The following is a 14,603-nucleotide window of genomic DNA, read 5'->3' on the forward strand; positions in this document are numbered from 1 at the left end:
GTCTGCTGTCAGGCAATAGCAGCAGGTTTGCAGCAAAAAACCGCGCAAAGCCTGCACTCATACCTGGTAACAGAGTGGCGCCAGAAAACCGAGCAGGGTCTGCGCGCAAAACTTGAGAGCAGATTGATAGCAAACACTATGAGTAGACGCTGCACCCAATCAGCTGTTTAAATGGCTTTTATATATGATCTATATATATTGTATATTGCTATATTAATAGTTTTCTTTATTCTGAAGAAGGAATGTGGAAAGAAATTACATAATTCGATAAAATTTATATTTCATTAATTTAATTTTATAATTAAATAATATTAATGTTATTTATACAATTTATATAAGATTAAAATCAATCTGCTCACAATGTGATAGTTTTAGAAGATGTCTTATAAGAATATAAGACATCTTTTAATGTTATCTGGAAAGTTTTGCGCGCAGATCCTGCTCGGTTTCTAGCGCCAATCTGCTGTCAAGTTACGAGCGCAGACTCTGCGCGGTTTTTGCTGCAAATCTGCTGCTATTGCCTAACAGCAGACTCTGTCGCCAAAACACAAGCTGAATGCGGACACAGATGGCTACGGTTTTGGTATGGGTTTTTGATCAAATTTGCTACCAATCTGCGCGCAGTCTGTGATCAATTTGCTTACTGGGTATACTTATAATAATGGTATCCCTTTGTTATTATTAATGAAAATGAACTATCATTTGAACTCGGCTCTAAACGCGCCGGCGCCAAGGTGTTATAATGCAACATAAATATACCGTAAAAATAAACTTTCATGTTACACAATTTCCATTTCCAATGATGTTTTACTTTCAAAGCGAGGCGATACCATTTTCATAATTATAGTATGAAAGTATGCATATGTAATAAATAGTATAAATACATTTGGGACGTTATATACATTGAAAACATCCTCAGAAAAAGAAGAGAAAAAATTTGATGAATCGACAGACAGGATTCGAATGAGCGACGTACGTCCTACATCGCCGATTATCATTCTAATCCGGCGGCTTGCTCGCCGGGCTACGCTCGCTACTTGCTAATCGTTTCTACAGACTCTGAGTGAGAAAATATAAATTTCTGTTTGACAAACCGCGACTTATCAGCGGTGCACACGTAAAGGTATAATTTCATGCTGTCGCTCGTCGCTCATTTTCAGCGACAAAACAGGTCACGTGATCAAAATTAACGCTGGATATTGGTCAATTTTGATCACATGACCTGTTTTGTCGCTGAAAATGAGCGACGAGCGACAGCATGAAATTGTACCTTAACGTGAGTTTGTATTTGTAACAAAGGCGAATTCTTTACGAAACACAGCGGAAATGACGAATAACTTGACGGACGATGTGAAATCGGCGATGAAGCGGTGTATGGGATGTTGCAAGATGATACAGAGCAGTATTACAATCAATCAACAATCGACAATCTGTTGATTGATTGTAATACTGCTCTGTATCATCTTGCAACACCCCGTATATATTCATTTATTCACAAAGAATATACGTCTATCTCTATATATACGTCTATCTCTATATAGTAAAATATGCATACATTCTTTCCGTTTGTAGTTCTTCACCTTTTCTATGGCATTTTTCGTTTACTTTAGACGGTTGATCACAATCCAATTATTTATTTATAAAGCAAAATGAATATATGTATACCTTTTATCTATGCATATATTGCAATATACCAACAGTACATTGCGACATGTAGCATGAAAATGCCAATCACATTAGGATAAGAAGTGCATTACTATAATTACTGTAATGACAGGATTCATACGTTATCTTTGAGAATACTACGCACAATACTCCATCCTTTTATATCTGATATAGTGATGTATTGAGAATTCTTATTCGCGCGCGGACATAAAACAAAACAGCTCGACAGAAGTCAACCGTTGAGAAACGCGTTCGACGGGACGCGAAGAAGCAGTATGCAATAGCATTTCGTAGTGCACATAGCCATATTTTATTGTGTTTATTCATAATACGTGTATTGTGAATCATTTTATATATAACATCAAAATATACACACACACACATACATATATATACATATATATATATATCCCTAAACACCTTTGTAAAAAAAGAAAAAAATATATATGCCAAGTACATAAAAACTCCCAACTTGTCAAAACTCAAAACTAAATATGAAATCAATAATTAACTAGCCAAGTATCTAGAAGCAGTTTGAGTATTTTACCCAAACGTTTTCCATGCATACTCTCTTATCGCATGACGACATTGAAGTACTTGGCGTGCCCGAATCACATTAAAACGTCCTGTCCTACCTATAAGAGACACAAAATCATTTGCGAGTCATTATTGAAAATCATGAAGATACAAGATACAATACAAATCAAGATATTGTACAAATTTACAAGAATACATGACCACTGCGATCCGGGCACGCCAAGTACTTCAATGTCGTCATGCGATAAGAGAGTATGCATGGAAAACGTTTGGGTAAAATACTCAAACTGCTTCTAGATACTTGGCTAGTTAATTATTGATTTCATATTTAGTTTTGAGTTTTGACAAGTTGGGAGTTTTTATGTACTTGGCATATATATATATATATATATATATATATATATATTCATTCATCGGTATAAAAAAAGAATATGGCAAGAAAAGTGGACAAGAAAAATCGTCCTTTGAGTTGACACAGATATTCCCGCAAGGCAGTATACATCAAACAATTACACTCTCTCTCTCGCCCCCTCTCCCTCTCTCGTTCTCTCTCTCGCCCTCTCGCCCCCCTCTCTCTCTTGCTCTCTCTCTGTCTCTCTCTCGCCCCCCCTCTCTCTCTGTCTCTCCCTCTATATCTAGTATCACAATCTATCTCTATCTCCCTATCCGTCATATATCACATGCAATAGTATATATAATGCATAATAATATAGCTGGGTCTCTTTTTACATGGTGGATGCGTACCATGCAAGAGAAAATCCTGAAAAAATAGTAAAAACTGTAAGATGTAGAAATGTACATAAAGAAGTAGAAATAAATACATTAATTTTGTGACGTTTTTTCAACGAACCGTGTAAAAAAAAGTGAAACGTATGAAAAAAACCGTGTAAATGTGAATGAAACGTTTCCAAAAATCGCGTTACTAAATGTCAAAAAACATGTAACTGAATAATAGTGTAAAGAAGCACCGTGTAAAAGGAGATTTTGGGTGTATATCACGAGATGTTGTTATTGTTGTCATTCACAAAAGTCTTCGTACACCAGAATAGGATCAATTTTAAGAAAATGATAATACGTTGTATAATATCAATTTTTAAACATGTGAGATAATCAGAAATATATATATATATATATATATTACAAAATATATTAATTATGTTACTTTTTAAGAAATTTACGAGAAGAACGAAGTATTATGCATCTCACAAAAGTGTTCGTATAGTCTTAACTTTTACTACTCGTATAGTCTTAACTTTTTTAAAAAATTACTAGTCTTGCACATATTATTTTGTTGGGCCTCCTTTTGTCTCTGAAACAGCTTCCGTTTTCGCATAGAATGCACTACAGGTGAAAAGAAGAATTATGTAGTGTACGAAGATCTTCGTCACTGACTTACTGCCTAGTACATATATATTTACGTATAACATGTAATATATAGAATATAAATAATTGTAAGATAAATGTAATATATAACAGAAAGATAAGAATGCAGTCTTGTTTATTTGTTGCTGAAGTAGAAACATAATCACAGACGGTCGGCACGTTGAATTAGTAAAATGTACAATTACAATTGAACCGTTTGGTGTATTCAATACAATCAGAGATGTTTGTCCATTACCTGGCATGTTCAATACAGCCAGAGACGTTTGTTCCTTACCTTGCATGCTCATTGCAGCCAGAGACGTTTATTGTTTACCTGGCATGTTCATTGCAGCCAGAGACGTTTATTGTTTACCTGGCATGCTCATTGCAGCCAGAGACGCTCATATCAAGATGCATTCTGTATGCTGATAAATATGTAAGAAACAATTATTGACAAAATATATTTTGTTTTATAGAAAGAGGTAAAACTTACAGTAGCATATAAATAAAAATTTTAAACAAAGACTGCATTTTTATTAGAAGTAGCAATTTCATGAACTATACGTAATAACATTATATAATAAAATGTATATGTACTTGATACAAGATATGTACTACATCTTGCTCTTTCAACGTATTTTAACAACAAATAATAATTATCTATTCTTTTTCTTTGCAGGCGACGATTAATGGAAGCAATGCAGACTATATCGAAAGACTCGAGGAACACTGAGCATACGAGTACTAATCATGCATGCATCGATTCGAATACATCTGTTGGATTAGTATCCGACAGAATGGAATCGAAAGTTAGTACTCCAGTTATGCAGAAGTGCCTGAAGTCAGCGTCAAATGTAAACACATATAATGATAATGTCAAACTTTGCGAAGATGACAATGATTTTGTCATCGACAGTTACCGCCTGGGCACAAGTTGTACCCAGGAAAGCATTCCTGCAGGCCGCCGCATTGACGAACTTTGCGAGGATGACTATGATTTAGTCATCGAAAAAGGCCATCTGGATATCGGTCATATCCAGGAAAGCTTGCCTGAAGGCCGTCTCATTGTCGACTTTGCTTTTATGTGGACCGAGATCCACAGAACCTATGAGAAGCATAGGTGCGGAGTTCAATGCGAATTTTGAGATTGGAAACTCGTAAATTCCCTTCGCTGTGGGTTGAAGACGCAGTTCTTCTTCAAATGCCAAATGTGCAATCTTGAGGAGTACATATGGTCGAAACCCACGGACCCGCAGGTATTAGACATTAATACAGCTGCTGTAGCTGGCACAATTTCAGTAGGAAATGGTTACGCCCAGCTCGAAGAGCTATGTGCGGCTGTAAATGTTCCCTGCATGTCTGAAAAGACGTATATACAACGTCGAGAAAATGTAATCGATGATTTTGAAAGAACTGCCATGCAAAGCATGAAAATGGCAGGCGAGGTTGAAAAACAACTCGCTATAGAAAGGAATGACATTATAAATGGCATTCCATATATAACTGTTGTGCGGATGATAGCTGGATGAAGAGGTCATACGGCTCTGCCTATGATTCACCGTCCGGTGTCGGTGCCATAATAGGTTACCACACCAAAAAAATACTCTTCGTCAGTATCCGCAACAAATATTGCTCTGTATGCGATATGGCGGAGCAACGAGGTCTGCAGGTACGGAAGCACAAGTGCTACAAAAACTTTGACAAGCATGCAAGCTCGATAAGAATGGAGAGCGATGCTATTGTCGAAGGTTTTAAGAGTAGCCTTGAAATGCATGGATTAATATTCAAAACACTGATTGCCGACGGCGACAGCAGCGTATATAATTCCATCAGGAATAATGCACCGTACCACGAGATGAATGTAACGGTGCAAAAGATTGAATGCACTAATCATTTGCTTCGCAATTTTTGCAAAAAGCTCAAAGCTGTTGCACGAACGACTGTGCCAAAGACAATGATGCATAGCAAGCGTGACTTTGTACAGCTACGAAATGTTGTGGACCGCAACATTTTGGCAATGCGCAAAGAAGTGTTGCGACTATCCGCTGTACGAAGGCAAGGAACGCAAACTCATCATACGAAGGCTAAGGAATTATTAAAAGACATTTTAAATATTCCTAGCCATATATTTGGTAAGCATAAGCGATGCAGAGAACTTGGTGTACATCAAGATCTCTGCAAGAAAATGAAAAATTATGTGCCGTCTCTGAAACAGTGCGGTCTGTTTCAACCGATTGACAACGCTATCGTGTCGCTGAGCGCCTACTCTGACAGTTTGTTAATCAATGTAACAAAAAATCCTGCAGAATTGTTCAATTCCATAATCTGCAAGGAAATTGGTGGCAAACGTATTCATTTCGGCAAACGAGGATCGTATAATGCCAGAATTGCAGGAAGTGTTGTGCAGCACAACACACAACAAGTTCTTACACAAGTGCATGAAAACATGTATAAGAATGTTCCTGCTGTTGTCGCCAAGTTAGAAACACGACGACAAGTCAAAGTTGCTCGAAACAAAGAATACAGAGAGGTAGATGGAAGACAAAAAAGGAAGCGAGAAGTAGGACCAGACTCTTATTACGGTCCACAATCGCAAAAAACCATATCTTCCGCCTCATGTTTTTGAGCAATTACAGTAACATCATGCTGAAAAATTGCTCGAAAACGCAGCTAATCGCGACAAAATAGAATGTCTGACGAGAGGTCAAAGTGATTGCGAATTGTGGCAATCATTGAGACGTTTAATGCTAACGGCATCCAATTTTGGAATGGTATGTCGCATGAGACAAACAACATCTTGCGCAGCAAGTGTGAAAAGCATTTTGTTTCCTCCATCCATCGACACCGCTGCCATGAAGTATGGGCGCGACATGAAGGAAGTCGCAAGACAGAAAATTGCTGCACATTTGAAAAATGACATTATACCGTGTGGATTATTCATTGATTATGAAAATCCATGCTTAGGTGCTTCTCCTGACGGTCTTATTAATGACGACGGTCTTGTGGAGATTAAATGTCCTTTGTCAGCTAAGAACTTAACAGCTGATGAGGCATTGCAGAAATTGCCTCAATTGAAAACCGTACTTGACCGAAAGAATCCTGATAAAATGAATCAGAATCACCGATTCTTTTATTAGGTTCAGGGTTAATTAAACGTCACACGACGAGATTATTGCATATTTACTGTGTGGACGCCTAAAAGTTTCAAAATGGTACGTGTTAGCAGAGACGAGGTTTTCTGGAGAAACCAAATACTACCTAACCTAACACGGTTTTATAACAATTGCTTGCTTCCGGAAATATTGGACATTCGCTATAATAGGCACATGCCAATACGAGATCCGGATTACATAATCGAGGCTCTACAAGCTAAAGAAGCATGTACAAAAGGAAGTAGTTCACGAAACACGTGTGGAAAAGATGCGTCTGCTAATCAGGTCAGTCAAGTATCATCTGCTGCTGTTTCTCCTTTGGAGGAGCAAGATGATGATTGTATCATCATTAGTTATTCTAAAGAAGAATTGACTGAAGAAGATGCAAGAATTATTTAAAAAACACTCGATGAGGCAGTTGTTCCTCTCTCTTTGCTGGAGCAGAATATTTTGCCTGTGGACAGCAAAATTAACGATTCCTCTTTAGATGCATTTTTATGCATCGTTAGAGAGACGTCTCCTTTCGAGACACAAAGCGTGCAGTACCTGGAATCTCCCAAGCTCATTGACGCTACTAATAGCGATGACATGAGCATTTAAATAATTGGAGGGAATTGTACCGATCATTGGCGGTGCATTTTCTTTGACGGTTTCAACCTGCACGTGTATGACAGCATACCCGGCTGTACATACTACAAATTAGCAGAAAAGGAAAAAGATTATATTCGCATACGTTTCCCACAAATTAACGTTAGCGACATAATTTTTGAAAAGGTGCAAACACAACCGGATTGTTATAGTGTGGTATTTATGCTACCGCCTTTGCTACTGCTATAGCGTTAGGAAACGATCCATGCGAAGAAAAATATTCCAATGACGTGAATCGCATGAGACGTCATTTTCTTTATATTTTACAAAGTAAGAAATTGACGCTTCTCCCAACATAAAAGTACAAGAAAGCCAAATGCAATAAATTCGTGAGGTGGTATGTACAACAAAATCATACGCGAAAATCATATCGTTGGCTAGCATTATAAGAAATAAAACCAAATGCGATGTCGAATGACGTAAAACGTCGGTATGAGACGTTATTTGTTACTATGTTACGAAATAACAAATTGACGCTTTTCCCGATTTGAAAAATGTTAGTCACATAACGTCATTTCATGCATCACACGCGTGGCATTGAATTTATGTCATAGATGTATGGTAATACATTTATTGCTTGATGCGTGCGTTGTTCGCGCAAAAACTTCTTGCAAAACAAATGCGTTTACTGCCGGTATGCCTCGTATGAACAATCGGAGAGACAAAAAATATATTGGTTGCGTCTCACGAGAATGGGCGTTGGAGGGGCCCATTCTATTTCTCAAATTTTATAAGTAACCATTCGTCTACAGATAGTTAACAGTCTTGTACCATTTTATAAACAACCACGTAAAATTTCGTGTAATCAAGTAAAGAAATGTCGCTAATCCAGCGCACGCGATTGGCAACGAGAAACGTAGGTGTGAATAACATAACAAACGGCGAGACGCTGAGAAATTATTGTCAAAGCATCGTGCCGCCCATGATGTAAGGATATATCCTTACATCATATATGCTGCCGCCTGCCGCTCTAAACTTATATTCGCGGTCATCGCGCGCACGGCTAGCCGTTAGTTGACAATAATTTCTCGGCGTCTCGCCGTTATGTTATTCACGCCTACCTTATTCCTCGCTGCCAATCGTGTGCGCTGGATTAGCGAAATTTCTTTACTTGACTACTCGATATTTTACGTGATTGTTTGCAAAATGATACAGGACTTTTGTACTTTTACAAGATCTATCTGTGGGCGGAAGGTTTTTCGCCCTGTGCGGGACACCCTGTGTATGTGTGTGTGTCTATATACATATATACACACATTATATACATTTATTTATTATAAACATATATATTATACACATACTTCTGAAGAAAATAAAAAAAATTTAGAAACGCAGGATTCTAACCAGTGACGTCCGTCGTCCAACGCCTTACTCGCCGCGGCGCGCTGGGCTAAGCAAGCTATTTGCTGATCGTTCCTACAGACTCGATCAAGCGACGCGGCAGCTTCGCGACGCCAAGTACATAAAGAACAAGATTCCGAGCGTTGAGAGCCACTGCATAGACGTCGCGCGCTACCGTATAGCTTATCCGGAATTTCGCCTCACACAAACTTTCGATTAAAATATCTCAGAAACTAAAGCCTTATGTAAAAATCTAACGGCACTTTAATAACATAATATGGATGCAAGCTTTCCATCGCGACCACTCCGAACGCGATTGGTGCAGTCTATCCTGAGATATCGTAATCGTATGCTAGAATTGTGACGTTTCGTTTTTCTTCTCCAGTCCAGATTCTTGTTCAGACTCACGTACGTACGCTCGCACGCACACGAGCAAAGAGAGTTTGTCCGTCAAGGTGCGTTCACATAAGCACGTTATGGAGAATTCACACTGCGTCTGATACGTTGAGTATTGAGATATCGCGATCTGCTTGCGCTGACTATTTGACAATCGTTTGTAGTTTCGTTTTGTGTGTAGTTGAACTGTTCAAAAGGTATTAATTAACATTTGTTTAAATAAAAAATAGCTAACTTTGCCATTTCTTAAGATATCACAAATCCGCTTGCGTTGTCTTTTCACAATCGTTTGTAGTTGTTTTGTTTCGTTTGGAGTTGAACCGTCAAACGTTATTAACATTTTTTTAAATAAAAAATAGATAACTTTGCCATTTGTTAAGATATCGCGAATCCGCTTGCGCTGTCTTTTTCAGAATCGTTTCTAGTTATTTCGTTTGTAGTTGAACTTTCAAAAGTTATTAACATTTGTTTAAATAAAAAATAGCTAACTTTGCCATTTCTTAAGATATCGCGAATTCACTTGCGCTGTCGTTTTCAGAATCGTTTCTAGTTGTTTGGTTTATAGTTGACCTTTCAAAAGTTATTAACATTTGTTTCAATAAAAATTGCTAACTTTTGTTGAGACATCTCGGTTCAACTATAAACGAAACGAAACAACTGCAAACGATTCTAAAGAAGACTGCGCAAGCGGATTCGGGATATCTCAAAATTTAAAAACTTTACAAAAAGCAATGAGATCCCACTAAAAGAACCTCACAAAGGTAAAAATGTACGCCAAATACATAAAAAATCCCACCTTATACGCAAAAAAGTTTAAAAAACTATTTAGAAAAATCAAAACTAAATATGAAATCAATAGTTAACTAGCCAAGTACCTAGAAGTATTTAGAAGTACCTAAAAGTACTTATTTTATCTAAATATTTTAAAGTTAACAGTGCTATTTTTCATCATGGTGAAAATGTTAACAATGGACATTACACGAACATGTTGCGCGCTAAGGGTACAAAATGGATTTCCGTAAATGATTTAAAAGTTGAGACATGTCAGTGGCCTCAAAATGCTAAGGGTGCATACATATTTTTTTAGAAAAATAATAATCTATTAATAACTGTCAATCTGTTAATAATTAATAATAAAAATAATCTCTAAATAATAATTTATTTTTTGAATATTGAAATTCTATCCTATCACAATTTAAAAAATGTACAAAAAGGAGTGAGATCCCTACAAAAACCTTTTTTAAAAAAGAAAAAATATTTACGCCAAGTACATAAAACGTATCGAACTTTCTAAAAACGGTGTAATTATAAAAAACAACCTTTCTAAAAAAGTGTATTATAAAAATTTATTTCTTCAAACATATATATGAAATCAATCAATGCAATTAGCCAAGTATATCATTATTTATTGAAAAGTGAATTGTTCGCAAATGGATATGAAATCAATGCAATTTATTTAGTATTTGTTTAAAAATGGATGTTGTCAGTGCAATATCCAAAAATGATATACAAGATGCATTCACAATTAATCCAAAAAGTATATGAAACAAGTTGTATACATTCAAAAGTATATGCAACACAACCTTAACGCATCCATTGTCTCTTCACGCAAATTCTAAGTCACATAAAACGGGCTTAAACTGACTCAAATGATCAACGGAATCATAGTGAAGCAAAAAACTTGGCGTGCCCGGATCGCATTGGTCATGTCTTTCAAAATTCTTATAAACTTGAGTAACAGTATCTTGATTTGTACTGTATTTTGTATGGTGAGCTATTGCATCGTAATACAACCCGGGCACGCCAAGTTTTTTGCTTCACTATGATTCCGTTGATCATTTGAGTCAGTTTAAGCCCGTTTTATGTGACTTAGAATTTGCGTGAAGAGACAATGGATGCGTTAAGCTTGTGTTGCATGTACTTTTGAATGTATACAACTTGTTTCATATACTTTTTGGATTAATTGTGAATGCATCTTGTATATCATTTTTGGATATTGCACTGACAACATCCATTTTTAAACAAATACTAAATAAATTGCATTGATTTCATATCCATTTGTGAAGAATTCACTTTTCAATAAATAATGATATACTTGGCTAATTTCATTGATTTCATATATATGTTTGAAGAAATAAATTTTTATAATACACTTTTTTAGAAAGGTTGTTTTTTATAATTACACTGTTTTTAGAAAGTATACTACGTATACTACGATTATACGACTCGAAATATATTTATGTAATAGTAAACTTCAAATCTTATAACTCATAAGCTATTGCGCAGTACTTTGTCTTTGATGATATGAAATTGTACGAGTCTCACATATCAACCAGAAAAAAATCGCAATAAGGACTTTGTACTTTTTTAATTGCGGAGTGCTATTAGCTAACGGAATCTGGTATCAAACAAGAAACTTTGTATCAAGATATACATATATTTGGAAAATAGATTCTTTTACTTTGTGTGTTGGAACTTAGAACAGTATCTTAGAGGACTTATATACGCATTAGTGGCAACAAAAACGCAAGAAAATAATGTATATGTAATGGAAGTTGGGGAATTATGGATGTTGGGGAATAACATGTACATAGATTGTAATTGTTACAATTAAAATATATATTTATATATTTTGTATACAAAATTGTACACAGAGACAGGTTTAAATCAGGATATACATACATATAATAATCATACAAAGAATAAATATATAATCATACAAAGAATTTCACGTACAGACCTTTGACACAAATAAAATGAACATTTGTATGAACATAAATTAAGGAAAGTGATTCGACCTTTATATTGCTTCCATTGTGAATATTGATGGTATTGTACAGAAAGCAGTATAATTGACAAATAAACATACAGAACAATAAATATTTAAGTACCGTTCTTGCAAAAACGTATGCATTCATTCTTTCATGCATTTTTATTTTCGAAAAAGGTAAGCTTTATAATGGAAGCAATATAAAGGTTGAAACAACGACGACAATTACACCAGCAATTCGACGACGATACAACGAGCGAGAGAAAACATGACGGTGTCGACGTCGGCGCGGAGGAACGTGGTCACGGAGGTCTATCCGCCGACAACACGACGAACAGAGAAAACGGCAACGGCGAGGCAAACGACGCACCAAAAAAGAAAAAAAAGAGGTCGATTCAGACACATCCGTGCCGAATCCATGACGTAAATCTGTATTTAGCTGTCGTATCCGATGCTGATACGAATACTGGGAAAGCAGATGTGTGATTGCTGTCATATAACAATAAGAAGATATTGTCACCAGTGCACCGACGTGTACGAATACGTCATGAATGCGGCACGGATCCGTGTGAATCGACCCTTACATAGCAAAACTTTGTATGATCAACACGCTACGTCGCCGCGGAGGTAGCACACGCTCGGATTTCTTGTATTATAGATACCTTTCTGTCAAGGGCGCGACGTATTCCACCGAAGACGCGGGCACGTACCTCCATACCGAAGGCGCTGACTCCACAGCGATGTATTGTACGGATGGTGCAGGCTCCGCGGCGACGTAGCGGACGGATGGTGGAGGGTCTGCAGCGACGTAGCGGACGGACGTCCTCTGCCGCTCGTCGTGCCGACGTCGACAGCATGTCCTCTGCCGCTCGTTCTACCGTCGGCGCCGCTTCAACAGTCCTGCTCACTCGTATTGGCGTTACTCCGGCCGTCCGCCGCGCATAGCTATCGTTTTTTGCTGAAAACATATAATAAATAGGTTATAGTAATATGTAATTGGAATTGAGAAATAAATACGTATAATAAGATAAAGAGAATAATGCTAGTATTTACATCTAACCATGATGAACGAAGCACGTTTTCTCGATCCGATCGATCCGAATGCCACAGCCACACTGCCGTCCAGTGTTGTCAGCCGGGACGCGGTTTTCGGTCATGCGCAGTGGAAGATACGTCAATGACGTATCTAAAGGAGTAAAAAAGATATGTGGAAGTCGCCCGTGCTAAATATTCTAAAATATTTAAATGTATGAAACATATGATATATATATATATGATATAAAGAATATAATAATATAAATGAAATATAAATAAATAAATAAAAAATAAATAAATAAATATATGTATACACATGAGTACACATGTTCATCTACATACATAAAATTTTATATATTTGATATGTGAACAAATAGCAAAAAGGTTGAAGGAGGTAGGAAAGCAAAATGATTGGTAAAATAAAATAGATCTTTTTTAAATAACAAAACAGATGTTCTATTTGGCAGAAAAATCATGGAATACCAACATTCGTTGCGTGGGTAAGGAAAACTGCCAAAACCCTTACCAGTATTCGTCTGAAAATAAAAATTACATATGTATTACATATATACTTATATATATATAAAACGCATTAACATTACTAAATAAATAAATACTTTAAATTATATAAATATTAAATACAAAACTTAAATTACTTAATTATAATATTTTATATATATATATATGTTAATGTTATATATTATTTATAATATAATATAATAAACGCTTACACTAATAAACTAAAACTAAAACTAAAAATAACATTTGCAAATAATATAAATTAAACTTGCACATATTGCATTACAATTGCACATATTTCTTAAATACATTTTCTTTGGTAAAAAACTTAAATTAATATTACACTACAATACGTACAATTATCACAATATAATCACAATTATTATTATTATTATAAAAACTTAAATTAATATCACGTACACTACAATATAAGTATCACAATATAATCACAATTGTAATTATTGCACATTTAAAATAAGAAATATATGATGCTTTCTGCAAAATAAATTATATTAGTAATAATACAGATTACAATAGAGAAGAAACGAATGAATAGAGAAGACGAAATAACTGGAATAGCTGGAAGACTAGATGCGTTTTTACGAAATAATAAAAAATAAATTCAATAATTTCGAATATAGCAAATAATAAGTAAACAAAATATAAAATAAATAATATATTAAGAACTATGAGATGTGCTTTGCTCTTCATATAAATTTTGCGGTTCGTGCAGTTCGAAATGCCTTGACTCTACTTTAAAGTTAATGCAATTAATACATTTATTTTGAAAACTCGATCTTGCAATACAAATCGCAGATAGGTTATCATTAGATAATCTATTTCTCTTTTTACATTTTACATCCGTAACTATCGAAAAAATTCTCTCGGATTCGGCATTAGAATGTGGAAAAGAAAGAACTATTTGAACGAACGACTCTAAATGTTTTAATTGTTTTTCACCAGCGAAATTTTTATATTCAACAATATTTTTCCACATTTCATCAATTTCTAAAGAAGCTAACTGCTTTTTTTGTTCATTATTATAAAGAGATGGCAGAATCCTCCATTCAAAAGCTAACTGTGTTATGTCTTTATAATTTAATCACGTGGCAATATAAGTTAAATCTTTAATTCGTATTCTGCCTTCATTAAAAAGAGCAATTTTGGAATCTAAAAAA

The 14,603-nt window shown here is 35.6% G+C and overlaps 1 protein-coding gene across 2 annotated transcripts; it reads right to left on the bottom strand.

Annotated features, from left to right (window-relative positions):
- Positions 1–11,696: 11,696 nt before the first annotated feature.
- On the bottom strand, positions 11,697–13,043 carry LOC113561408. Of its 2 annotated transcripts, none has more exons than XM_026974629.1 (3): positions 12,932–13,043; positions 12,534–12,829; positions 11,697–12,183 (listed from the first exon to the last, which is right to left on the bottom strand). In XM_026974629.1, the coding sequence occupies exons 1-3, from the start codon at positions 13,026–13,028 to the stop codon at positions 12,097–12,099; spliced, it is 480 nt and encodes a 159-aa protein (XP_026830430.1). In that variant the 5' UTR covers positions 13,029–13,043; the 3' UTR covers positions 11,697–12,096. The 2 variants fall into 2 exon arrangements, with proteins under 2 accessions (XP_026830430.1, XP_011341887.1); XM_011343585.3 differs by having other exon boundaries at positions 12,925–13,041.
- Between the last annotated feature and the right edge of the window lie 1,560 nt (positions 13,044–14,603).

Source organism: Ooceraea biroi, chromosome 13, assembly GCF_003672135.1.
Source record: "Ooceraea biroi isolate clonal line C1 chromosome 13, Obir_v5.4, whole genome shotgun sequence".
NCBI classification, from domain to species: domain Eukaryota; kingdom Metazoa; phylum Arthropoda; class Insecta; order Hymenoptera; family Formicidae; genus Ooceraea; species Ooceraea biroi.